This window comes from Siniperca chuatsi, linkage group LG8 (genome assembly GCF_020085105.1).
Source record: "Siniperca chuatsi isolate FFG_IHB_CAS linkage group LG8, ASM2008510v1, whole genome shotgun sequence".
In the NCBI taxonomy this organism is placed as follows: Eukaryota; Metazoa; Chordata; class Actinopteri; order Centrarchiformes; family Sinipercidae; genus Siniperca; species Siniperca chuatsi.
In genome coordinates this window covers 17,034,490-17,058,338 of record NC_058049.1, presented here as the reverse complement: position 1 = coordinate 17,058,338, position 23,849 = coordinate 17,034,490, and the positions used below count along the sequence as shown (strand labels likewise).

Below are 23,849 nucleotides of genomic sequence, written 5' to 3'. Positions count from 1 at the left end.
GGTGGCTGTGGTACACATAAGCATGGCCACTGTGAACATGAACGCAGCTGTAAGTACCTTCTTTTTGCATACACATAAATGTGTAAAGATGGGGAGGAAAAAAAAATATTTAGGGGAACTGAGACTGGCTTGTTTGATTTGATCATTTTTGACCAATTTCCACATTTCTCCAGTTGTGTGAGGGAGCTGAAACAGTAAGAGTGGGAGTTGTACTTACTGCAGGTAAAGCAAACGACAAAACTGTTAAATCTGTAAATTTGCTTTGCTGTCGCTGGAGATTTGTGTTTAAATGTTGTCGTTTTTTTAATGCACAGAGGGTAACGACTGTGTAGTCCTTAGTGAAGAAGAACATGCTGTGGACTACAAATCAGGAAAGGTTGCGGTAAAACATTTGAATTCAGTCACTCACTGCTTCAATCAACATCCAGCAATTTACTTTCTGAACGCTCTCACTGTTGTATTGTGTTTTCCAATCAGGAAGCAAAATCCTTCTCCTTTGACCAAGTTGTGACTGTTGACAACATACAGGTACAAAAGAGCTTCTGACCTCTGATTTATACCAATGTGACTGTTCTATTTGAGCTCCACTAAGCCTCTTTACAGCTTTTCATCACCAAATACTGGGATGTCTGGAGACTAAAAGTCTGAATATAAATGTGCAGAGTTTCCACCCTGAGCTCCTGCAGCCTCTCACTGAGGTCATATCCAGTGGTTATAATGGAGCACTGCTGTTATGTGGAGCCTCCACAGAGAAGATTGACCACAGTATCCTCAAACAGGTGGAGCCCAAAACAAAACTTGATATTGGCAAATTTTACGTTTTCTCACTATTAATTATTATTATCTTGACTTGCCTTAGGTCTTGGCAAATCTGTTTAGTCGTATGTTGTCACAAGTGAAAGAGGAGTTGTTCATCTCTGTGTCGTTCCTTCAGGTTTGTCCTTCTATTTAATAGCATAACCACAAATCACATTAGACACAACACGGTGCAGGATAACTTCTGATGTTTGTCAATGTCAGTTTTATCCAGATGGGAGTGCTGTGGATCTTCTGAGCCCCAATAGACAGACTCTAAAACTCGTGACACACCCCGTCCTTGGAAGGTGAGTTCAAATGATGACCACTGATATATCAAGATAGATACAATGAATAACAAATGCACATTGAAATAGATTATCCATGCAACACTTATGTAAACCAAATGATTAATGTTAGTCTTTTTTTTCAGGCTTGTAGGAGGTTTATGTGAGGTGTGTGTGTGTTCAGCAGACGAAGCCTATACTCTGTATGAAACATGCAGGGAGACACTGAAGGCCAATGCAGGCTCTATTTCCAGCAGGTAGGTCAGATAAACTCTGGCCATGTAGCATCGGGTTGTTGTATGCGGTGTCATTCAAGTTGCCCTTTCCTGCACTTAATGAATGAATATTGTTATTGTCTCATGGTGTGTGCTTCCCTCAGTTCCCTGTTCTCAGTGACTGTTGAGTGGAAACTTCATCCAGAGAAGGTGGAGTCAGAGGTGTGCCGCAGCAGACTGCAGCTGTTCAGCCTGGCAGGAGGAGCCAGCAGGACTGACCTCAGAGGGTCAGTCATGTACTCATATACAGTGAGCTATCTATTACATGGCCCAGAGGAACTAAAAATGCTAATGTTCAGCTAAGTGTTAAAGCACTATTCTAACTGTGGTCACCCATCAGTTACATTACCTAATATCTGGATTGCTACCAATGTTCTTTAGCTCACACCAGTCATGCATGGCAGTCATTCAGGACTTGTAAAAAGAGTATCTCAGTCTTCCTAATTAGGCTCCACTTTGTAATAAGGCTTTCCTTATAAGAGGTAATTATTAACATTTACATCTGCAGACTTGATAGACCTTTTTAAGAAGGTAAGAGGTTGAACTGTCCATTGGGGGTCTTCCTGGTGCTAGAAAAAAATAGCAAAACAAGTTATGCTGGAGGAGGAAATGCTTTTAAACTGTACCAAAGCATTAGTTACAATAAACCCTTTGTTCAGTATTCCTTTAAAATATATTTGAAACTACAACAGCCCTTTTTGACATGTCACAGTAGGAAAAGCACAGGTGTAAATAATTGAATGATGGCTGAATTCGCTGTCACACTGTCACACTGTGATAGCATACTGGGACACTTGAATAGAACAGAGCTATTGTTAATGTTATTACACCTGTGCTTTTCCTGCTACGACAAGTCAAAATATCTGCTGTGACAAAAGAATATTAAGTCAAATCAACAATGAAGACAACATCATTTGCTTCCTATATAAACAGAGTTATGCTCAAAGTCTTGCAAGATCTTCTGCCTTGGAAGGACTTAATTTCAGTCAAATTTTACACTTTAATGAGCCTTGCAGCTTGATACGCGTATGTGGGTGGTGGTGAAACAGCTCCAGTAACACCTCAGAAAACAGAAAAATAACTATTGAAGTTTTGGAAAAACTTTTTGCTGACTGTTTGTGTTTAATTCACTGTGGCATTTTTAAAGTTGTGGTTTCATTATTGCAACATATTGCAACATTTCCTGTTGATTTCTTGTACACTATTGGCAAAAAAGGCCCAGTATACAGTAAAAGGTAATAGATGACTACTCTCCAGAGTCAGCCCACTGGTGAAGGTTGTGGACCAAACCCAATGTGAAGCCACAACAAGCGACAAGCTCCTCCCTTTCCTCCTAAATGATGCATTAACAGGAAACAGTAGGACGGTCCTCATCTACTGCATCCGCCCTCAAGGTAAGTGGTCTTCTGGGCCTAGACACACCAACTTAACCATAATCCTGTGAGCAGAGAAATGACTCTCTTTATCCGTCAGGTCTCCTGGATGACGAGACCCCCTCTGCTTTAGCTTTGGCCCAGAAAGCGAGAAGTTTGGTAACTAAGGCCACTGTTGTTCGCTGGTGTCCAAGGGCAACTGAGCAGGAGATCAGAGATAACATCATGGATCTAAGAACCGTGATGATGTCACAGGGGGAAAGTGAAGCCTATACCTACAGACTGGCAGAGCTGACCCAAAACCTGCAGGTAATTCATTAGATGAGGCTAATACTAAATAGTGCTTTCTCACCATCTTCTGCAGGGACTAACTGAGTTCATAGCTGAAATACATTCTGTGGTCTCTCCAACAGATTGTGAAAAATCAGTCATGGGAGAAGAGGAGGGAAGAGTCAAAGAAGATAAAAGACAAAATGCAGGTTTCTAAATTGTTTACTTTTCCACACAAGGTATACAAATTGTTAACAAATTATGTGTGTTCCTAACATAATGAAATGAGTACCATGTTTTGCACTGATTTGGCAGAGTTGTCGGACCCCAAATAGCAACTGCCACAGCAGCGATCACAGAGAGAAATATGTACAAGACCAGCTGAAACAAGAAATGGAGGAACATATCAGAGGCAATTTGCTGTGATATGAAACATTGGTCAACTTTTATATATAGGGACATCAGTGATGTTGTGTGTGTTTCTCATATTCCACAGAGGGTAAAGGGAATGTAGAGAAAGTCCAGGAGAGAGTAGCAAGAATCCAGCAGCTGAGGGAGGCTCTCAGACAGGAGAAGAACGGGGCTGCTACAGAGAAATCTGACCTCTGTCAACAAGTAATGCACTCCATCTAACTCCTGCCATTTTAAATGTAACATTGTACACCCATACATCTGATTGGATAACGTGTTTACAAGGCTTTGTGAATACTCTATTAAACATATAAATAAGACTTATGATCTATGAGAGTGGGCAGGCTACACTAAGACATTTATTTTGCCAATTTAATGCTCAGTCTCAATTGGAATACAACAAAGCACAGGAACGGAGGAGGCAACTTAAGGAGGACCATGGAAGATTAATTCAGGAGGAGGTGGAGAAGATGGAGAGAGACTTGGCACAGGAACAGCTACCGGTGAGATAATGAGATACACTGTTGTTTAACAGTATTCAGTTTGTGATCTATCTTAGCTGAGGATGCTGAGTCAGTTTAAATTAATGCAAAGCTGGATTTATGGTGGGCAGTGGACACCACTGCATTTGCAACTTCATTCTGTTATTTCCTAGCATTTGTTTATGGTTTCATCCATTCCTCCGCTAGACAGAAGGCCCCCAGAGAGAGCTGCTGGTGCTGACCAGAGAGAGGCAGGTCCTGGTGCTGCAGATAGAGGCCCTCCGCGCAGAGGCCCTGCAGGCTGAGAGAGACCTGCAGAATCAATATCACAGACACCAAACAGAGCTGCATTGTCTAAGAGAAGAGAGCCTGCAGGTGGGGGTTTGTTGGATCAGTGAGAGAACATTGATTCAAATCATTAGAATTAATTATACATTTCTTTTCATTAGTTTGTTACTACTTTTACTAGTCTCTTTTAGTTACCTGTGCTTTTCCAAACACCTGGGCTGATATGTATAAAGCCGCTTGGAATATGTTGGTTGAAATTCTAAGAATGATGTAATTTTGCACTCATTATTAGAGTTAAGTATCATGTATAAACGATCCCAGGTCTAAAGAATTGGTTTCAGCTCCAAAATTATTCAAGAAAGCTCCACAGGTCTCCTGAGTCAGTTAGGAGTGACCAGCGGAGGCAGCAGCTAGGTTTTGGACAATGTACATTCACGTGAGTGAAGATTGTAGTCCATATTTTTCAACAGTTAGTAGTCAATGCAGTGTTTAAGAATCACACTTTAACTTTTTCTTTCCCATAAATTAAATCTATAAACCACAAATGCAACAAAAAAATAAACTGGATTTTACAGATCAACACCAGATATCAGGGACACAGATTCTACACAAGATCAGGGAAAATAAGTATTTTTAACAGATGCCTGATACAAAAAAAACATATTAAACAAACATAATAAAACAAGAAATTTTGTTATTTAACCATCAGTTTGTTCAGTAAAACTACAGCTGTTTGATAAAATGTTTACACAAAGAAGCATCTTTGGCTCCTTCCTGCATCTCCCCCATGTTTTTCATGTATGTTTTACTGCTCTCCAGGTGTTCAGAGTGTTTCGTCAGGTAAGTGAGGAGCAGAGGAAGATGTCAGAGGGCAGATACAGAAGCGTGCTGCTGGAGGCTGTGCAGGATGCCGTCTACCTGTCTGCCCAGAACCAGCAGCTGCAGGCTGACAACAAACAACTCTGTAAAGGTCAGTGTGTGTTCCTTAACCTCTACCAGACTGTCTGTTATATTACAGAGAGAACTTATCCTAACCTCTGAAGTAAAATGTGACAGGAATGCCAAGAGATAAGTCTTCCTCCCACCAACATTTTAAAGTTCTTTTTCTTTTACAGCTCTGGGAGAGTTAAAAGATGCTCTAGCTGTGCGAGGTGATCCTAAGGCTGAACTGTTATCCCAACAACAATGACTGTATGACTAAAAGATGTTTAGGAATCAATGTGCTTAATGTAAATCATGAGTAATACAAGTTTTTTACTTTTTATTGGTTATCATTAACGCACTGTACAACACTTTGATATTATCTTTGACACTGTTCTTGGCAGAGAATGCAATACAAAAGAAAATCACCAAGATGACAATAGCAGCACTCTTTAGAAATATTTCACTGAAGATATAATAATCCTGACGTGCATTATTATTTGAATGTACTTGCGACAGTGTAACAGAAATTTTACCCCTAAAATATGATGGAAATTGTCAAATTAGGCATTGGCTGACATATGGTATATGGTTACAAATCAAATACATGTGTTTGATTCTTGATGTCAAAGTCAGAAGGCAGAAAACAAATCATATCTGAAACTCAACAACTAGAACAAACAGAAGTTTAGGTAGATTGTAATGAGTTTTTCTGGGTTCAATGGGTCATGTGGTACATTTGGTGGAGACTTTACTACCTATAATAAAGGTAAGCTGCCAGTCCAATCATAGAAACTGGAAGGAGGAAGAAAGGTGTGAGCTGCAGCCCTAAGATGGCCCATGACAACAAAGCATTAACCAGCATGGAGCAGGAAATGACAAACAGTCTGGTAATCCCGCTGCCATGCTTGAGCACCACAGACATCAAGAGTCCGTTAGCTGCCTGCCCTGCTATAATGGTCCAAACCACCCCTGAGTATCCCTCCAGAAAGCTCTTTTCACTTGCTACAGAGGAGAAGGAGGAGAGCCCATTGATGGCCACACCAAACACATAGAGGTAGAGATTCTGTAAGCTGAGCGGCAGCTTCTGGCTCTTCAGCACCCTCTCTGTGTAAACTGCTGCCAGCCCTGAAACACAGCAGTACACCAGCACAAGGAAAAGCCCCCAAGCTGTGATATGAAGCCTGGGACCTTCCTTAGCTTCAGCTTTCTTAGGGTCCCCTAGATCCAGGCTGCTGTAGCTGTGGCACACCCCTGCTCCCATGAGGAGCCCCACACCTAACCACTGAGCAGACCGGAGCCTCTTGCCCAGGCAGAGGGAGTACAGCAGGGCAGTGGAGGCAATTTTCAGGTTAGAGAGGACTTGGTATGAGCTCGGGTCCATGTAGGCCTGCATGAGAACTACCAGGTTGTTGTTGAGAGCATACAGTATGGCAGGGACTGCATAGGGGGCCACGAGGACTAGAGGTGGAGGAGCGTGTAAGGTGGATGTACCCCCAGTTAGAACAAGAATTGCCAGAGAAATCAGGAGTTTGGCTAGCTCAATCATAACAACACATGATGAGGCTTTGAAAGGGACTTGACCATCTACCTTGGTGAGAGTGATGAGTGGTGCATGAGAGCCATAGATGAGGACCATCAGCCCAAAGAGGACACCCCACTGAATCCTGTTCACCCACTGTCTCCTAATCCTCGCTGGGGAACTGGGTCCCACATTCTGGATCACAATCATCCTCAATGATGCAAAATAAAACACTTAATTTCTAACACATCTGAATACTAGCTATAGTGCAAAATCCCTTGACTTTTTGGCTGTTTTTCAATTAAACTGCTATAAATATCAACTATTTAAATATCAATTATAAAACACTTAGATGCACTATTCTCTGTATAGCTCTCTATATGTATTATGAGCTGAACATTAAAACATTTGCAGGAATTACTGCCTGTTTTACACATGAGCAATTCAATATCTAACAGGTTTAGATAGCTAACTGCTGCAGGCACCAAAACTAAGACAAGTTATGAAATCTGATGGACCAAACATTAAAACCTTGTAGGTACAAGGCAAGTCTCACATCTTGTGTTAACATCAAACAGATAGAAGATGGAAATGAAACAGAGCAGTAAACTGAACCTGAAACAAAAATGAAAATAAAAGCCAGTCTTTTACTTTGAGTCCCCAATGAAATTCCAGTTATATCATTATATCCAAAGTCTAGTCTACACAGAAATCTTGAAGGCTGATCTGTCACGAGCCACTGACAAGCCAGCAGCTGCAACAGTATTTCTTCCTCTTGTACCTGGTATGCCACTGGCAAGACCAGCAGTCAGCCCAAATTACTTTGGTCCTTTTTTCAAGTTGTTCATATAATCTTTCACGGTCCTTTCAATGTTGGGCACTTGATAGCTCTGTGCCGCGTACATGCCAGTGATTGTTCCCAGCAGCACTCCCAGGATGGCAGAGGAGCGGAGCTTGGCCACCACATAACCAGCCAGAAAGCCCTTCAGAAATGGTGATCCCAACACTGAGCCTCCCTACAACAGCAAAACAATAGCAGGATTTTCAACATGGTCCCAGCACAGACAAAGGACATACAGATGGGTAAATAAAATTGAACACATTTACAGAACATATTCATCATGATAAAACATCTATTATCTACAACAACACAAAATAATCATAAGAGGACTACCTTTAAACATCCTCTTAAGTCAAAACTAAACAAAAAAGGTAAAGGAAGTGACAAAGACATTTAAATGAGGATATACTGAGATTTGGACTCTGTTTTTATTGAACAGTGAGGAGAAATGCTTTCTAACTTCCATAATACACAAGGTGGATGAAGGGCAATTGTCTCCGTTCATATTTAACTGCCATGAGATTTACATTCACCATCGCAAATACAACTGAAAACAACTTGAACTTATTCTACTCGAGTGCTCAGTTATGAGAGACACCTATAACAACTTACCTGAGGAATTCCTACAGAAATTTCGTTTTCTACTCGCCTCTGGATTTCCTCCAACTGACTTTTGAGCTGCGTCAGATCTTTCAACTGTTTCAGAGGATCCTAAGATGAAAGCAAAGTATTACATTTCTATTAGGAAACAGTGTGGCATTTCCGACGTTATTACAACATATCCTAAAGTTACTGACACCAACTTTCCCATCCATGGAGAGCTTCTCTAACAAAACAGCTAGTTTTTCGAAGTTTGCTGGTTAGCTAACATAATAGCAGCATAACTTAGCCAGCTGAATGATCGATTAATTTACTTTAGAAGCGATCATTGCCCCTGTAACTAAATTTTACAGCCAACTGCTGCCGTTTTTTCGTCCTCCTATAACAGTTGCTGCCATTTGACGAAACACGTGAAATAAATACATTCAAAGCCAGAGCACAGTTACTCACTCACCTTGTCATCCGCCATTTCTGCTCAGTGGGGTGATCACTGTTCGGCTCATAAGCCTGAGCCACCGATTTTTGCTTCTGCTCGATTAGTTTGGTCTGGGGCTGATATGAAAAAGGGTGTTTAAACCGCAATTTTGTCTTGTAGGAACTATGCGGCCCCAGTAAAAACTATGGTTGGAACATGGAGACAGCTCATGGCGACATATAACCCAATGAGTACTTGTTTTGCTACCGCTAACCTATTGCTGTGTTTATTTAACAATGGATTTTTTTCTCTTTTTGTACACATACACCTTTACTGTAAGACAGCACCGATGGCTTTACTAGTGAAGCCCCAGTCATAGACTGTATAAAATAGCCCCCAATACTAAATATATCAAGGATAACTTTGAGCAGAAGATAGATCTGCTTTTTCATAAAGTATTACAAATCCAAAAACATTGTCATGGTAGATTAGCTGATTACCATAACAAGGTCATCATCTCTCATCTGGGTTACAGTGGATTTAGCTGTCATTTCAGTTTTCCTGTATTGACTACAGAATATAGCCTTGTAAAGGAAGTTATCCCTTCTGGTTCTGTGTCTTTTTACAAGAATGTCTCTTATCCTACTGATGTGGCGTTATTTTGCCCTGTTGACGTTCTTTGTGATATAAAATCTGTTTTCAGATCCTTAAAAAATATTAATAGAGCTGTCTGTTCTTTATTTAAAAAAAGAGATTCTTGTCCATATGACATCACCTTTTCTCAGTATATTATATGGCAGAAGGTTTGGCTGTTGCCTCACAAATACCCTGTTACCAATAAGACAAAGTAGATGTGCTGTAAGTCTGCACAACACTTTCTGAAAAAACTCAAGAATGACATAAATGTATTGTGTTCTTACTGCTGTGCACCAGTTTCCTGAAACTGCTGCCTACCTCATATTTTTTTGGCATTGCTACTGAGATTGTGGCATGATGTTTCCAAGTTTATTATTGATAGTGGCTGATTTTACTTTAATGTTTGGATTTATATGTAAATTCTCTGACAAAAGGCCTCTTATGGCTGCATGTGAGCAGCAGGTTTACTTGAAGACCATCTTGTACTAATAAGAAAGCTGTAGACTGTAAATGAGTGTGTAGGCCTTCCTTGTAATGTCTTCCTAATTATGTTCTGTTGCTTTATTTGTTATTATTGTTATTATATCATTTAACTTGCTTGTTTTGACATTCTTTCTATTTCCTCTGTACTCGTTTACTCCACTCTGCCAAGACATGTTGTTCTCAGGACTGTGCATCGTTATTCAATAAAGACTTATAAGGTAGAGCAGCTTGGCTGTATACCACATAACCACTAATCCTACTTGTCATGTTATACTACTTATAGGCTACTTTTGGGGGCACTTAACTGTGTAAACTGCGCCTGCTAGTGGCCACAATCTGCAATCTGAAGGTCTATGGCACGCACGCGTTACTTTCACGTGTCAAAATCGTCTTCTGTGATTGGCCCGTACTTGTTCATTCCGGCATATGATTGGTTGAAGACCATAGCAACAAACCGCCATGTTTTTTACAAGTCGACGAGAAACGAAGCCACTTTACAGACAATTATGTATCGCATGACCTTGATTTAATATGAAGCATAGATCACCCTCAGCATTACTTACCGTCGGCACAATGTCTGACTTTTTCGGCGACTTCTAGAGGTTGTTCATAGCAGTTTGTAGAGCCTCGGGCCATCGTAGGTAAGGCTTCAATAAGAAGGCATTTCATTGGATAACTCACTGACTGTTCAGGCAGTATAAACACACGCCATTAAACCTACTTTTAAAGCAGGGAAGGACCAGTGTTTTTAACATGTTAGCACTTTATTAGTCTCCCTAAGAGCCCTATGCATGACAAGTGTCCATGATCTTTTAGCTTGACTAAAAGTTGACTATTGCTTTATTCTCTCTGCACGAAGTACCAGCCCACAGTCACACTGTCCTAATTTCTGTTTCTTTTATTAGACAAAGTATCTGTATTTGCCTCTTATAAGCTGAGATATAGCTGCCCACTGAGCTATAATAAACTTCAGAAACCCAGCGCTTTTATTAAAGCACAGAGGAGTGACGCTGCAAAATCATGCGCTGCTGTTGAAACATTGTATCGTTTACATATTAGGGTGTTAAAAGCACAGTATTATGTTATGCAATATACATTTAATGTTCTCTTTATTTTCGGTAAACCTGCCTTTAGCTAAAATTAATGCAAACCGATACAACCCTGCAATAAATTCTACCTTCATGAAGGTTCACACATGAACAACAAACTCATCTCATGCTATTGGCCCTAGTTGGCCCTAAAACTTTGGAAATCATGGAGAAAGTGGAGGTGTTTGAGGTTGTGAAAGTGACTGAGGAGGTGGAGAGCTGCTACAACCAAATGGAGGTGACTACCCCGAAAAAGAGGAAGAGCAAAGCTCAAGAAGACAGTGTTGAGAAACCTAAGAAGCCTAGGTAATGTACATAACCCGAAAGACTTTCACACACAGTTGTTAAACTATCATAGCACTAAGTAGACCCTGTCTTACACAGGGATGTCTCTCCCATTGTCATGTACTCATTGTAGATGTGGAATCTATCTGTTCTAGGTCTGCCTACCTGCTATACTACTTTGATGTTCACCAGATTATGCAACAGGAAATCCCTAATCTGCCACAGTCGGAGATCAACAAGCGTATCAGTGAGAGCTGGAAAAGGCTCAGTGTAGCTGAGAAAGCCTACTATCTGGAGAAGGCCAAGTCGGAGAAGGAGGGCATAGACACAGTAAGCTACATCATCAACTTTTTTATTTAAGAAAACCAGTGCATCTGAGCATCTATGGAACCTTTTATTTCACTGATCCTCAGAATAAAACTAGCTCATGTAAATAACATCAGAATAAACTGGCCTGTTCTGAAGGAAATTTGAAGGTGCTCAAAATGCTTATTTAGATATCTTTCCATGGTCACAATATCTATACTGCTTTTGTGCACAGAGTTAAATGTTATTTACTAGTTTGTTGGAGAATCTGAGTCATGATTGATACTTGGCATCAACCATGTTTAACTAACTTTAAAGAATTTAAGGATCATTGATCACGTAAATGATTTAGTACATTCAGAAAAATCTATGATAAACTGAACACTCAGAAGTCAGAATTTATGTGACTTTTTTCGTGTTTAATAAATTCTAATAACTGCAGGGATAGTAAGGTATGTTCTGATAAAACTGTTGTGTCAGTAGAACCTGCAGCAGTAAATTAATGACAGTGGCGAGCAGTCAACCCAAGCCAATGTTTTTAGAAAGGTTTGCCCATGATGGAGTGTTTGATTTGGTACAGGCTGTTAAGTATATCAGACCCCGTCTTTATGATTACGCACTGCAGAGCATTGCAGATTGATTTAATTTGTAATGAATACATTTGGCTCATGTAGCTACAGATAAAGTCAGACTGAAGTGAACCAATAACATCAAGTGTTAAAGCAGATATAAAGCAGCTTTTTCATGCTTTATCCTGGCAGTGGCCTAATTCACTGGTGTTTAGTATAGTGTCAAAACGATTCTAGCCATGAACAATCTTCTCGATTGTGCTTTTCCCTCAGTCGTCTCTCAGCCCCTCCAAAGATCTGCCAGGCTTCCGCAAAATCCTCCCCAGAGCCAATTACTTTCTCTTGGCTAAAGGCTGCTCTTCAAATCACCAGCCAGGAGGCTCTCAGCCAGAGGTGAGCGTGGAGTCTCTGGACTCTCCAGTGGAGGGACACCTTCCTTCTGTCTCTCTCACCCAAGAGCCACAGTTCACACCTCTTGGGTTTGCCGGTGAGGCGGAACTTTCCGAGCAGCCCATCATTGTTGATGACATAGCAGAGGAAACGGCAGTGGCGTCTCATCCCACGTCCCCTCGAGGAATCCCACCTTCCTCTTCCTCCTCTGTGTCATCCTCGGCCTCCACAGACGCCCATGTCTCACAGGGCTCTGCTGACCTTACAGCAAATGGGGTCACGCTGAAAGGAAATGAGACAAGAGTTGCTGGTAGTGGTTATGCTGGGGCGATGGTGCAGCAGATACAGGGGGAAACTACACAGGTGGTTGCCATCATACCCACCCAGGTGAGGCGTAAATGTCCTTCTACCATTAAGTAGAATAAGCTTCATTTATTCAAGGATTATTAGGGCTTGATAGTTAAGAATCTGTGTTGCTCATTATTTTAATCACAAAAAAGTGTTTTAACTAATGCAGTGAGGTGATTTGCCCCTCACTTCAGAACCTGCTGGAGCCCAAGTCTTTGGCGGGTGTTCGCTCTGTGGGCCCAGTGATGATGGTCTCTGTAGGAGCCAGCATAGAACAAAGTGCCAAACCTCCATATAAAATGGTAAGCACCCACATTATTCATCCACCTTATAAATGTCAATAGTGAAATTGGCAAGCATAGTCTGTACATAGAAAAAGAAAATCAGGAATATCATTATTTAGATTTTAGTAATCTGATGATTGGGGGTGGTAATAATCGAGAGACATGAACTTTCATGTTTTCCCCTTTTTTGCAGTCTGTGAAGACATACACCAGGAGAGGGCGAGGGAGGTGTCTAAATCCTGGATGTTCATTTGTGTATGTCACCCGCCACAAGCCACCAACATGCCCTGAATGTGGGAGCCACTTGGGCGGAAAATGGATACCTGCTGTAAGTGTCAAGCAATATCTGCACAAACAGTTAGGGTTATTCAGTCTTGAACATCCGGGAGTAGTACAATGATTCAGCCTCCAGTTTTGACCTGTGGTTCAAGTCAGTTAACTTTGGCTGCATTTACATATTAGGCAAAGAAGACAAAAGAGAAAGAAGCTGCGTCTAAGCAATTGCCACAGAAAGCTGAAACCAAGTCCAATGAAAGCTGCCAACCCACTTCTCCCCCTGCTCAGGAGGGGAATGCTGATGTCAGTAAAACAAACACCACTGGGAAAAAAAAAGAAGCACGAGTTCAACGGTGTTCCAGAAAGCAGCATGCAGTTCCAGCTGGAAACCCACCAGAGGGCAGCAGCACCAAGGAGCAGGAACAGACAAAGTGAGCATCCATGAAGTTTTAATGCCACAAGCTGAGATTGGAGTACATTCGGGCCCTGTTTGAATATTGAGCATGTTCTGTTTGCTACATGGACCCCAGTAGCATGTTGACCATGTGGGTTGTGACGGTTGAGTGAAAACTGTGCTGTGCACCATTTGCAGATTGGTACTTTAACGCTGATTTTAAGTGCAGTAGGTGTGTGTGTGTGTATATATATATATATATATATATATATATATATATATATATATATATATATATATATATATATATATATATATATATATATATATATATATATATGTATATACATATGTATATATATATATATATGTATATATATGTATGTATGTGTACATATGTGTATATATATGTATGTATGTGTACATATGTGTATATATATGTATGTATATATGTGTATATATATGTATATATGTATATATATATATATATATGTATGTATATATATGTGTATATATATGTATGTATGTATGTATGTATGTATATGTATGTATGTATATATGTATGTATATATGTATATATATGTATGTATATATATGTATATATGTATGTATATATATGTGTATATATGTATGTATGTATATATATATGTGCATATGTGTATGTATGTATATATATATGTGCATATGTGTATATATGTATATATATGTGCATATGTGTATATATGTATGTGCATATGTATATGCATATGTTATTGCAGGTTTTGATAATAGTGTGTATCTCACTTGACATCCTTTCCCTCTGTCATTGCATAGACAATTGAAAGACAGTCTTGAGGGCACGACTGTCCAAGGTCAAGACAGAAGCAATGTCACTGTTCAAAAGAGGCCTGTGAGACCCATCCTTCCTGCCTACTATAGCACAGGTGAGATAAAACATACAGCACACAGGCAATATTCTGTTGTTAGTGTTAACATAAGCTGTTACATATTGGCTTGTGTTTGTGTTTCTAGGCCGTACTGTGTTCCAGATCATAACTGTCCCACCTGACAAAGGAAAATTTCAGAATGCAAACAACAATAAATCATTCACTGGTACTGTGCATCATTTGATTTTATTTCTATTTATACTTTATTAAATGTAATCTTTCAGTTCATATTTTGGATACAGTTTTATTCTATGTTCATCCAGTGCTTATTATTAGCGTATACAGACCACCTTATTACAGAGAGGAGGTGATATGTCAATATAAGTGATGTGGTCATTTTCTTACCACAGTGCCTCGAGAGAGTTTCTCAGGTCTCAAACCCAGCACTTTAAAGCAGCTTGGCCAGGCGGTGCAGACAACCACAGCCAAGCAGGTTAACACACACACACTTAGAAACACAAATAGAAACAGCAAAGATGCAGATTTGGTGCAATATCCTCACTTCCTGCATGTCTTTCCATAGGATTCTTCTGCCCCAGATGGAAGTCAACCTGTGTCTTCACTGGCTGATAGGAGATTGAACATCCTGTCAGTTGTGCCTTTCAAACAACACACCGTTTCCAGCTTTGTCAGTACACTTCTATTCTCTGTGAAATTTAGCCTGCTGTAAATGTTCTTTTTTTAAATTAGTGTTCCTTTCAAATGTAAATTAGTTTCTGGATATCCCTTGTTTCTTGATTTGTGGGTAATTCTTGCTCTTCTTTATTCTTTCAGGATTTGGGACTGTCTACAGCACGAGGAAGGGGTCGGTGTAAGAATCCGGCCTGTGACTATATGTACAAGAACAGACACAAACCTGCAGTGTGCCCTAAATGTGGCTGTGAGCTGACCCAGAAGTATGCCAAGGGAACTAAGGTGAAAGCTTACTTCCTCCAGATTCTTCTAAAGTGAAGATACTGTAAGATTAGTTTCCAGCTGTATCTCATACAACTCGACCCCCTTTATGAGTCTCAGCACAACTTTGGGATCTGAGCAGTTGCTTCTTGGCATTCTTAAATCTACATTTAAGACTGATGACAACAGGCCTTTGTCAAGTCATTTATCTTTGCAATTTCAAGCGAGCAGCTAGTGTATGAGAGTCAGTGTCAGTGGGGGTCCCGGGCCTTGTTGACGCGGCTGGCTGCAGACGGAAAGAAACTGTTCTTGTGGCAAGTGTCTGAAACTGTTTGTGTCCAGGGTGGGAGGGGTCAGCCACAATCTTTCCTGCTTGCCTCAGGGTCCTGGAGGCATACAGGTCCTGGAGGGGAGGTAGATTGCAGCCAATCACCTTTCTCAGCGGAGCAAATGATACGCTGCAGTCTACTTTTGTTCTTGCCAGTGGCAGCAGCGTACCAGATGGTGACGGAGGAGGTGAGGATAGGCTCCATGATGGCGGGCCATCATTGTCTTTGGCAGGTTGAATTTCTTCAACTGCCGCAGAAAGCACATCCTCTGCTGGGCTTTCTTGGTGAGGGAGCTGATGTGTTGGCTCTGTAGGCAAACTGTAGGGGGTCCAGGAGTGGGTCTGTGATTGCTTTGAGGTGGGACAACACAAGGTGCTCAAAATACTTCGTTACCACAGAGGTCAGGACGACGAGTCTGTAGTCGTTAAGTCCTGTGGTTCTTGGTTTTTTGGGGACGGGGATGATGGTGGAGGATTTGAAGCAGGCTGGCACATGCCATGTCTCTGGTGTTGAAGATGTCTGTGAACACCGGAGACAGCTCATCAGCACAGTTCTTCAGGGTGGATGGAGAGACAGAGTCTGGCCCGGCTGCTTTGCGGGGGTTCTGCCTCCTGAACAGTCTGTTGACATCCCTCTCCAGGATGGAGAGAGTCGTTGTTGCAGTAGGGGAGGGGGGAGCCTCTGGGGTGGGCAGTTGTGGAGAGACCCTGACCCCTGATGAGATGGGGGAGGTGGAGCTGGTGGATGGACTCACGGGGGATGCTGTCAGGACTCTCTCGTTGTCTCTCAAAGCGACAGTAGAACTCATTCAGTTTATTGGCGTAAGTTGTTAATAAAGTAGTAGGTTTGTAGTTGGCGAACTGTCTGAACCCCCTCCAGAGAGAGGCAGAGTCATTGGCTGAGAACTGGTGTTGTAGTCTCTCTGAGTACAGTCGTTTAGCTTCTCTCACCGCCTTGCAAAACCTGTACTTTGACTCCCTAAACCTGTCCCTGTCTCCACTCCTGAATGATCTTTTACACCTTTTTTAAAGTTCTAAGGATTTTATTTATAAATCTGTTCTCCTTCTCATCTTAATTCTTTGCTGTGGCAATAAATCATGTTCACTTTAGTAATTATTAAGGCTAACCTTTCACCTCAAAACTCTCTTTTCTATTGTTTAATGTGGGTGAATTGCTCTTATTATATATTTTTTCCTTTCTCAGTCTGGGACTCTGCTCGATCCGTACCAGGCCCTGAGTCCTGCTCAGAAGGACATTCAGCGCCAAAATACCCTGCTTTTACTGCACCGTTCCCTGCAGATTCCTGAGAGCGAGATTGAGCTCCAGGAAACGTTGACCCTCATCCAGGAGCTCAACAGTCTCCAGATCGTCTTGGTTCAACCAGGCAACCAGGAGCATGAGGGCAATGTAGAGACGGAGACGCTGGTCGAGTCTGGGTGGCCCCAGTTCTATGAATCAGCAGCTACTCACTGTGGCCTGTGTAACTACCCTCTCTTCAAAGGAAGTCAGAGGTGAGAAGATAGATGATGTTTCCTGATAGTTCACTTTTTTGGCTCCCTGGCTCTCCTTATTATTTCTGTATTCTAACTATCGTGCTTCTGGTTTTATTACATTAGTACTGGGATGTTGTGTTGATGTCCTGTCCCCTAATGTATGCTCTTATGTGTGTGTGTGTGTGTGTGTGTGTGTGTGTGTGTGTACGTGTACATCCTAGTACTGTTGCAGGACAAGAGGACTGCTGGCTGCTTACTGAGACACTGATCCAGACAGCTTCTCTCCAGCTCAAGGTGTGTCTCAACGTTCAGTGTCTGGCTCTGCACAGCTTCACTGACCTGCATCCAGGTAAACAGCACCACTTACAACAACTTGCACATTGTTCAGCTACTTTTTCATCATGCGCTGAAGCCTAGCAGATTTATTTTAGATTATGGGTGTACTTCTGGGAATTATGTGTATCACTGCTGTTTCATAATTTTCAAAAGTATTGATTGCTCCAAGGTGGATGCTTCTGAATTTATGTAGGGTGACAATTTAAAAAAATGTTGCTGATTAGACTTTTCCTCAATTACAATCAGTATTCAGCTGATTGGCCAAAAGGTTGAATCAAAACTGTGAATTATATGTGCGTAACATAGAGTAAATGGTACTTGTCCCCCTTTCCTTTCCCTTTTTAAACTCATTACTATTAGGAACTCTTTTCAAAAGTTTTACATGTTTTGTGAGAATGTTGAGGAATACCAGCCAAAGAATTTCAATTTTCAGATTAAGATGTCTAGCTTATTCTGATATTTAGCTACTTAATGTGACAAGTAAATATTTCAGACACAGTATTATGGCACATTTTGATATCAAAATGCTAAAACTGCTATCATTATCATCATTTATCTCCAGTGTTATCAACAGAAACTTTCTGTTGCTTAGTATAAGACAGAGTATGTAGCTATTGGCTAGAGCTTTTCATACTGTTTTGTTTTATTTGTGGGCAGAAAACCACAGTTAGACAATATTTTGTTCCCGTATTCATGGTAACAGCAGTGCTCAGTCACAGTGTATCAAGTACATATAAACTGCTTGGAAGATTTTTATTGAAATTGTGGTATGGCCTGTAGCCAGTTTTCTCTGTGAATTAAAATGTTGATTCTTTTTTTTACAGGTTTGTTCAACATTGGGAACAGACTGCTGGTTAGTATCGACCTTTTCCTGAAGATCAGGGCTAGTATCAAACTGGGCCAAACCCCCTCTCAGGCAGCCAGGACCATACTAGACCACATCCCCAATCACCCTGGTAAACACTGGATTCGACTCAAACTACAAACACAAATTCTGCAACTGTGTTAGTTTAATTTTGTCTGGCATTTTGAACATTTGCAATCTTGTGTCTTCTCTCATTAACAGTATGTTTTCTATGAATTTCACTGTGTTTTCCTTTTTTTTTTTTGCATCAGTCCACGCTCTGAGTCCAGAGGAGTTATCTCAAATTCAAGAGCTTCTCCTGAGTGGCTACTGGGCCTTTGAGTGTCTGACAGTGCGCGATTACAACGATATGATCTGCGGCATTTGCGGTGTTGCTCCCAAACTGGAGATTGCAGAGCGATACACAAGCAACGTACTGGAGCTAAAGAATGTGGAGGTGAAAAATGAATGCAAGAAAATTAGTGGGAACTTAACGCTGTTTAGCAGGGACAGTATCATCCAGTGGTCTTCCACATGTAAAACCTAGAGAAATTAAGCTTGTGAAGATGTGTGTGTGTGTGTGTGTGTGTTTTGCTTACATGCTCCATACTGTAGTGACCTCTCCACATGCTTACACACATTTCTTTCTGTCCACAGTTTACCTGGCCTGAGTTTTCAGTCTCAGATGAGGTACACGTTGATGACTTCTGGCTGACCATGGAAAGTGAGGCTATCGAGCAAGCGACTTTCCCCACTGACATCCCTATCACACGGGTGGATGCTTCTATTATCGCTCCCTTCATTCCCCCACTGATGAGGAGTCCCACTGTTATCAACACAGAGAAAGACAAGGTCATGTCACACACACAGCAGCCCTCAGGTACCTGATTCTTTTAAACTACAGCTGAACTTCATCTATTATATGCGTTGATCCTGTGATTGGGAAATTTTCAGTCACTCCCTCAGTATAAGGGAGAATATTGTTTTGTTTCTATCCATGTTATGTTATCTTTCTAATTCTCTGTTAGTGTTGCATGTTAAGTTATTCTCCCATTCAGTTTGGGATTTACATTATTTAATGATTTGTATGAGCAGCTCTATTAATGATTTTTATACATCAAGTTTATTTTGGTTGCAGTAGCTTATGTGGACGATAAAAATGTATTTTGAAGAGAATGGGTTTTCATCACCTGTTTTAGGAGATCCATCAGTTTTGGTGCGTCTCATTCATGATGGTCAGCTGAGGCTTGACAAGATTGAAGACCACAGTGAGGACGAGCTAAGAACAATACTGGACCATTGCGGGGCGAGCATCACCCCAGGCTCCACTAAGGTGTGTGTGTGTGTGTGTGTGTGTGTGTGTGTGTGTGTGTGTGTGTGTGTGTGTGTGTGTGTGTGTGTGAAAACGTGCTTAATATGCTCACATGTTAATGACTGGAACTAAACATGTTAACTGTAAAATACTAGCTGGGATTCAAGTATTACTGTTTGAGTAAATACACTAATCATGTGATTAGTTCTTGGTCTAAAGAACAGGGAATTCCCCTCCCCTCCCCCGCACCCTGGGACTAATGAGACTTTAATGTTTTGTTCAAGGGTATTTCAGCAAGTTGGTTTGCTTGCTATGACGGGAGCTTGAATTTAGTTGATCGATGGTATCCTTATTCATCCCTCTGTTTGTGTTCATCTTATCTCTGCTTAATGTGGTGTACTCATATCTGTGTGGGAGTTGGTTTAAAGAAAAGCCTCCTTTCTGACTCCCTCTGTGTTAGAATGAGCTGCTGGCCTCCCTGATCTCCTTGTACACACTTGTTCATAGTGGCCTCTCCACGGCTCCACAGCCCCCTCCACACCTCACCGCTGGCAAGCTGTCCAAGTTCTGCCCCCACAAGGTAAAATCAGCAGCCCTGTCATTCTTTTAACTAGTCGGTCATGTGTTAACCAGTCATTTCAAACAGGTAAATTCAGCTCATCATGTTCTGTCAAATCCTCACACAAATGTAGCGTTTCAAAGCTCCAAATGCAAAAATCAGTCAAAAGTTTGAAAAACTTTGTATGTGTTAGATAAGCACAGTAGCAATTGAAACTCAAATGTTCCCTGTGTGTTTAAGATTTTTGAAAGTGTTTTCAGTGTTACTTGTCCATTCCTCTCCTGTACCTGTGTCCAGGTGGTGTGTGGCTCTAAGTACTTGGTGAGAGGAGAGACGGCTCGAGACCACGTAGACCTGCTGCTGTCCTCTCGCTACTGGCCCCCTGTTTATGTTAGTGACTGTGCCCGTCAGGTGGCGCTCTGTGCTGACATGCAGTACCCAGAACTGGCAACCCAGATGTGGGGCAGGAACCAAGGCTGCTTCTCTGACCCTTTTGAAAAGCCACAGGTGAGTGATTGAAATCAAATCCAGTTATCTATTAAGGAACTCACGTGTGCTGGTTAAAATTCAAACTTTAAAGAAAAAACCAAGGCCCAATCAGTATTTTTTGATCATAGAAATTACAGGTATAGTCACTTAAATGAGTGAAGAGTGACTTCAAAATAAAAAATGAAAATGTTTTCTTTTCTTTCTCAACTGATTATAATAGAATATTTAGCCCCGTTTTCTCTGTATTTACAAACAGTAGTTATGTAAAACAGAAAAATGGTAAAAACTTTAGTGGTCGTTTAGAGTTAGATCTGTCAATTCAGCTTGAGTAAAAGCATGTTTCAATCTTGTTTTCAGAATTTTAGTACTTGGGCTTTTCTATACAGTATAGCCTGTAATGTAGTACATCTATTTGTATTTAAAACTGGATGTCCCATAAATACTCTGTGTGTGCGTGTGTGTGTGTATATATATATATCTATATATCTATATCTATATATCTATATATATCTATATATATATATATCTTTGCTCTTTAGTTTGTGTCATGTGCTGAGCTACAAGACCAGCCGTACAGCGCTGACCTGTCGTTGGTAGCAGAGAACCAGCAGGTCCACCCCATCACCAAATCATCTTGTTGCTGGCTGGTTCATCCTCATGGAGCAGCCCAGGAGCCTCCTGCTCTTCCTTCAGAGCATCACTCAATGGTCCTCTGCAGAGATCTGGAGCCCTACGTCAGCCTAATGGCTGAGCTGGAGAAAGAGAAGAAAGAGGAGGATGACGAGGGGGCAGAACAAACAGAACAGTCGAACAAAGCTGAGAGTGACTCCACGGAGAAACCGGAGGACTGTTCCTCGGTGAGCCGTGTGCGGCGGCAACCTGTGGCTTTCAACAACACAGCTTATTACTACCTTTACAACCGTCTGGTAGATTTCCTCACCAGCAGGGACATTGTGAGCCAGCAGATCAACCAAGTGGTGAAGGCCTGCCAACCTGGGGAGGTAGTGATCAGGGATGCTCTGTACCGACTGGGAGTGGCACAGATCAACACAGAGAAAGAGGAAGATGAAGGAAGTGGGATGGAGGGACAGACACAAGAGGGAGGGACAGAGACGTATGAGGTTGTGCTTCCTGAATAAAAATGCTCAGGATGGACAATCAACAGGCAGGCAGAGGGATGGACTGAATGTAAAGATGGCTGCATGCAAAAACAGGAGTACAAGAGAAACAGCCATGAGGAAAAAGAGTTCGGAAGTTTGATCCAAGAGTTTGGAAGCCATGCGGTGCTAACCCCAATAAGCGAGGAAGCAGAATAAGCAGGAGAGTAGTTTTTCTTAATCTAGAGGACTAGCCTGTACAACAGCACATTTAATCCACTATACATTGTTGTCAGGTTTTACTGATGGGCTGAATGTAGATAAAGTGGGTTGAATTTTGCAGTAATGTAGGTAATGAGAAGAATGCAAAATAGTCAGTAGTGTTTACTGTGAAGACGCTAAAAAAATAAATACAATTTCAGATTACAGGTTACAAAGTCATTTTTAACTACAGTAAAAGTGAGTGTGAGAATAAATAAAAGTCAAGACGATGGAGACTGAATGTCAAAATTACCATTTCAAAGAATGTAATAATATTTTCTGTCTTTAATCAATAGGGTGCTAAGAGTTAAAATAAGTGAAAGTGATCTAAGATTGAGTCCTAAATCTAACTCAACTACTTCAAGCCTAAATGTATATATTTAACCATGAATATAAGTATGTTGTATTTATTGCGCTTTTATGTCCAGAGACATTTCTGCTTTACATTTAACTCTTACCTCTCACCTGCCACTTGTTGCCTTTTGGACTGATGTTTGCTTTTGAATAGTGATAAGATGTGTAACTGTCAATTGTACTGAATCGTAATGTGGTGATGGAACTTGTGGTTTTATTTTGGATTACATTTTCTTCTCAATAGAGATCAATTTAAGGACATACAATCGGTTATCTTAATTCCTGTCAACCAGTCAGCAGCCGGCCTTTGAAATAAACTGAAGATATTTAGTAGATCTGCTTGCAGGAAGTGCTTCTGAGAGATTACTTTTTTTCTTAGTACTGGGCACTAATGTACAGAAGCCCTGAGAGGCAAGTGAGAAAAAAATTCTGGTGATCCATTTTCTGATGTAAATTGTATTCTCTCCTGTGTTTATAATTTAAGAACAGGTGAAAAAAAGGATTTGCCAGGGTCATTCTTTAAGTGTTTGTTGTTGTAATACTCATTTCGGCCACAAGAGGCTGAAGTGCCCCATGTTCTAAATAGGACTAAAAATATTCACATTTTCTTCCAGGTGAAGTGCTGATTAAAATACATTTCCAATGAAAATAAAGACATGACAGTAATGCTACATACCTTGCTAACACACAATATCTGTATGTACCTTGTGTTTAGAGTGCACGGAGGAATTAAAACTCGCCTGGAAAACTTATTTTTTTCTCCTCACAGGTGGAAAAAAAAGATGTAACGATCCTGTTCTTAAATCATAAACACAGGAGAGAAAACAGTTTAGATCAGACTTAGAAAATGGATCACCAGAATTTTTTTTTTCCACTTACCTCTCAGGGCTTCCGTACTAATGCAATTAATATTAATGATGGGCTAACAAGACTTTCATGAAGCATTGAGGCTGTCCAGGCAGTTGTATTGAAAATGCGTTCATTTGCCTTCAAGTGTTCAATAAGGACACCAGTTGGTCAAAAGACATCACAGCAGCCAAGTATATTGTGTAGTTAAAGAAAACCAACCAACCAATTACGTCCTGTAAATGAAACTGCTGATGTAACAAATAAATATAAAGAAATAATGATTTTGCAGCTCTGGTCAACTTCACAACATGGTAACATGTCAAACTGTCAAAAAAAAAAAAACAGTTTCAAAATCTGAGTCATTAGGTTAATAGATAATACAAATCCTTGTCTGAGACAGCATTATTACTGCCTACTAATGCACTTGTACTCTCACGTGTGGCTATTAGTAACATTTGAGAAAATGGATGAGCAATATTTCTGTGATCATCTAAAACTTGTCAGAAGTGGTGGGCAGTGGAGAAACACACAGTCAATGTAGGCTACTACAAACAACGGTGAGGGTTT

The 23,849-nt window shown here is 40.9% G+C and overlaps 4 protein-coding genes across 5 annotated transcripts; 2 read left to right on the top strand and 2 right to left on the bottom strand.

Annotated features, from left to right (window-relative positions):
- Positions 1-32: 32 nt before the first annotated feature.
- Positions 33-5,036, top strand: LOC122880363 (kinesin-like protein klp-20). Its single transcript, XM_044205400.1, has 13 exons — positions 33-49; positions 174-222; positions 315-376; positions 478-528; positions 663-779; positions 860-934; positions 1,021-1,103; positions 1,229-1,339; positions 1,462-1,584; positions 2,615-2,751; positions 2,831-3,039; positions 3,144-3,209; positions 3,316-5,036. The coding sequence occupies exons 1-13, from the start codon at positions 38-40 to the stop codon at positions 3,424-3,426; spliced, it is 1,206 nt and encodes a 401-aa protein (XP_044061335.1). The 5' UTR covers positions 33-37; the 3' UTR covers positions 3,427-5,036.
- A 393-nt stretch (positions 5,037-5,429) lies between these two features.
- On the bottom strand, positions 5,430-6,834 carry slc35a4 (solute carrier family 35 member A4). The gene has a single exon (XM_044205401.1). The coding sequence runs from the start codon at positions 6,832-6,834 to the stop codon at positions 5,857-5,859; it is 978 nt and encodes a 325-aa protein (XP_044061336.1). The 3' UTR covers positions 5,430-5,856.
- LOC122880366 (SLC35A4 upstream open reading frame protein) lies at positions 5,430-8,611 on the bottom strand. The gene is made up of 3 exons (XM_044205402.1): positions 8,520-8,611; positions 8,078-8,176; positions 5,430-7,640 (listed from the first exon to the last, which is right to left on the bottom strand). Exons 1-3 carry the CDS (start codon positions 8,532-8,534, stop codon positions 7,443-7,445), a joined length of 312 nt encoding a protein of 103 aa, XP_044061337.1. The 5' UTR covers positions 8,535-8,611; the 3' UTR covers positions 5,430-7,442.
- A 1,430-nt stretch (positions 8,612-10,041) lies between these two features.
- Positions 10,042-23,563, top strand: hmgxb3 (HMG box domain containing 3). 2 transcript variants are annotated; one of them, XM_044205398.1, is made up of 20 exons: positions 10,042-10,993; positions 11,128-11,302; positions 12,121-12,624; positions 12,780-12,887; positions 13,063-13,197; positions 13,434-13,576; positions 14,353-14,462; positions 14,551-14,631; positions 14,816-14,898; positions 14,989-15,093; positions 15,240-15,380; positions 16,892-17,199; positions 17,403-17,530; positions 18,342-18,473; positions 18,634-18,818; positions 19,019-19,241; positions 19,561-19,694; positions 20,134-20,253; positions 20,530-20,739; positions 21,261-23,563. In XM_044205398.1, exons 1-20 carry the CDS (start codon positions 10,815-10,817, stop codon positions 21,858-21,860), a joined length of 3,804 nt encoding a protein of 1,267 aa, XP_044061333.1. In that variant the 5' UTR covers positions 10,042-10,814; the 3' UTR covers positions 21,861-23,563. The 2 variants fall into 2 exon arrangements, with proteins under 2 accessions (XP_044061333.1, XP_044061332.1); XM_044205397.1 differs by having other exon boundaries at positions 10,043-10,993; positions 13,332-13,576.
- The last annotated feature ends 286 nt before the right edge of the window (positions 23,564-23,849 follow it).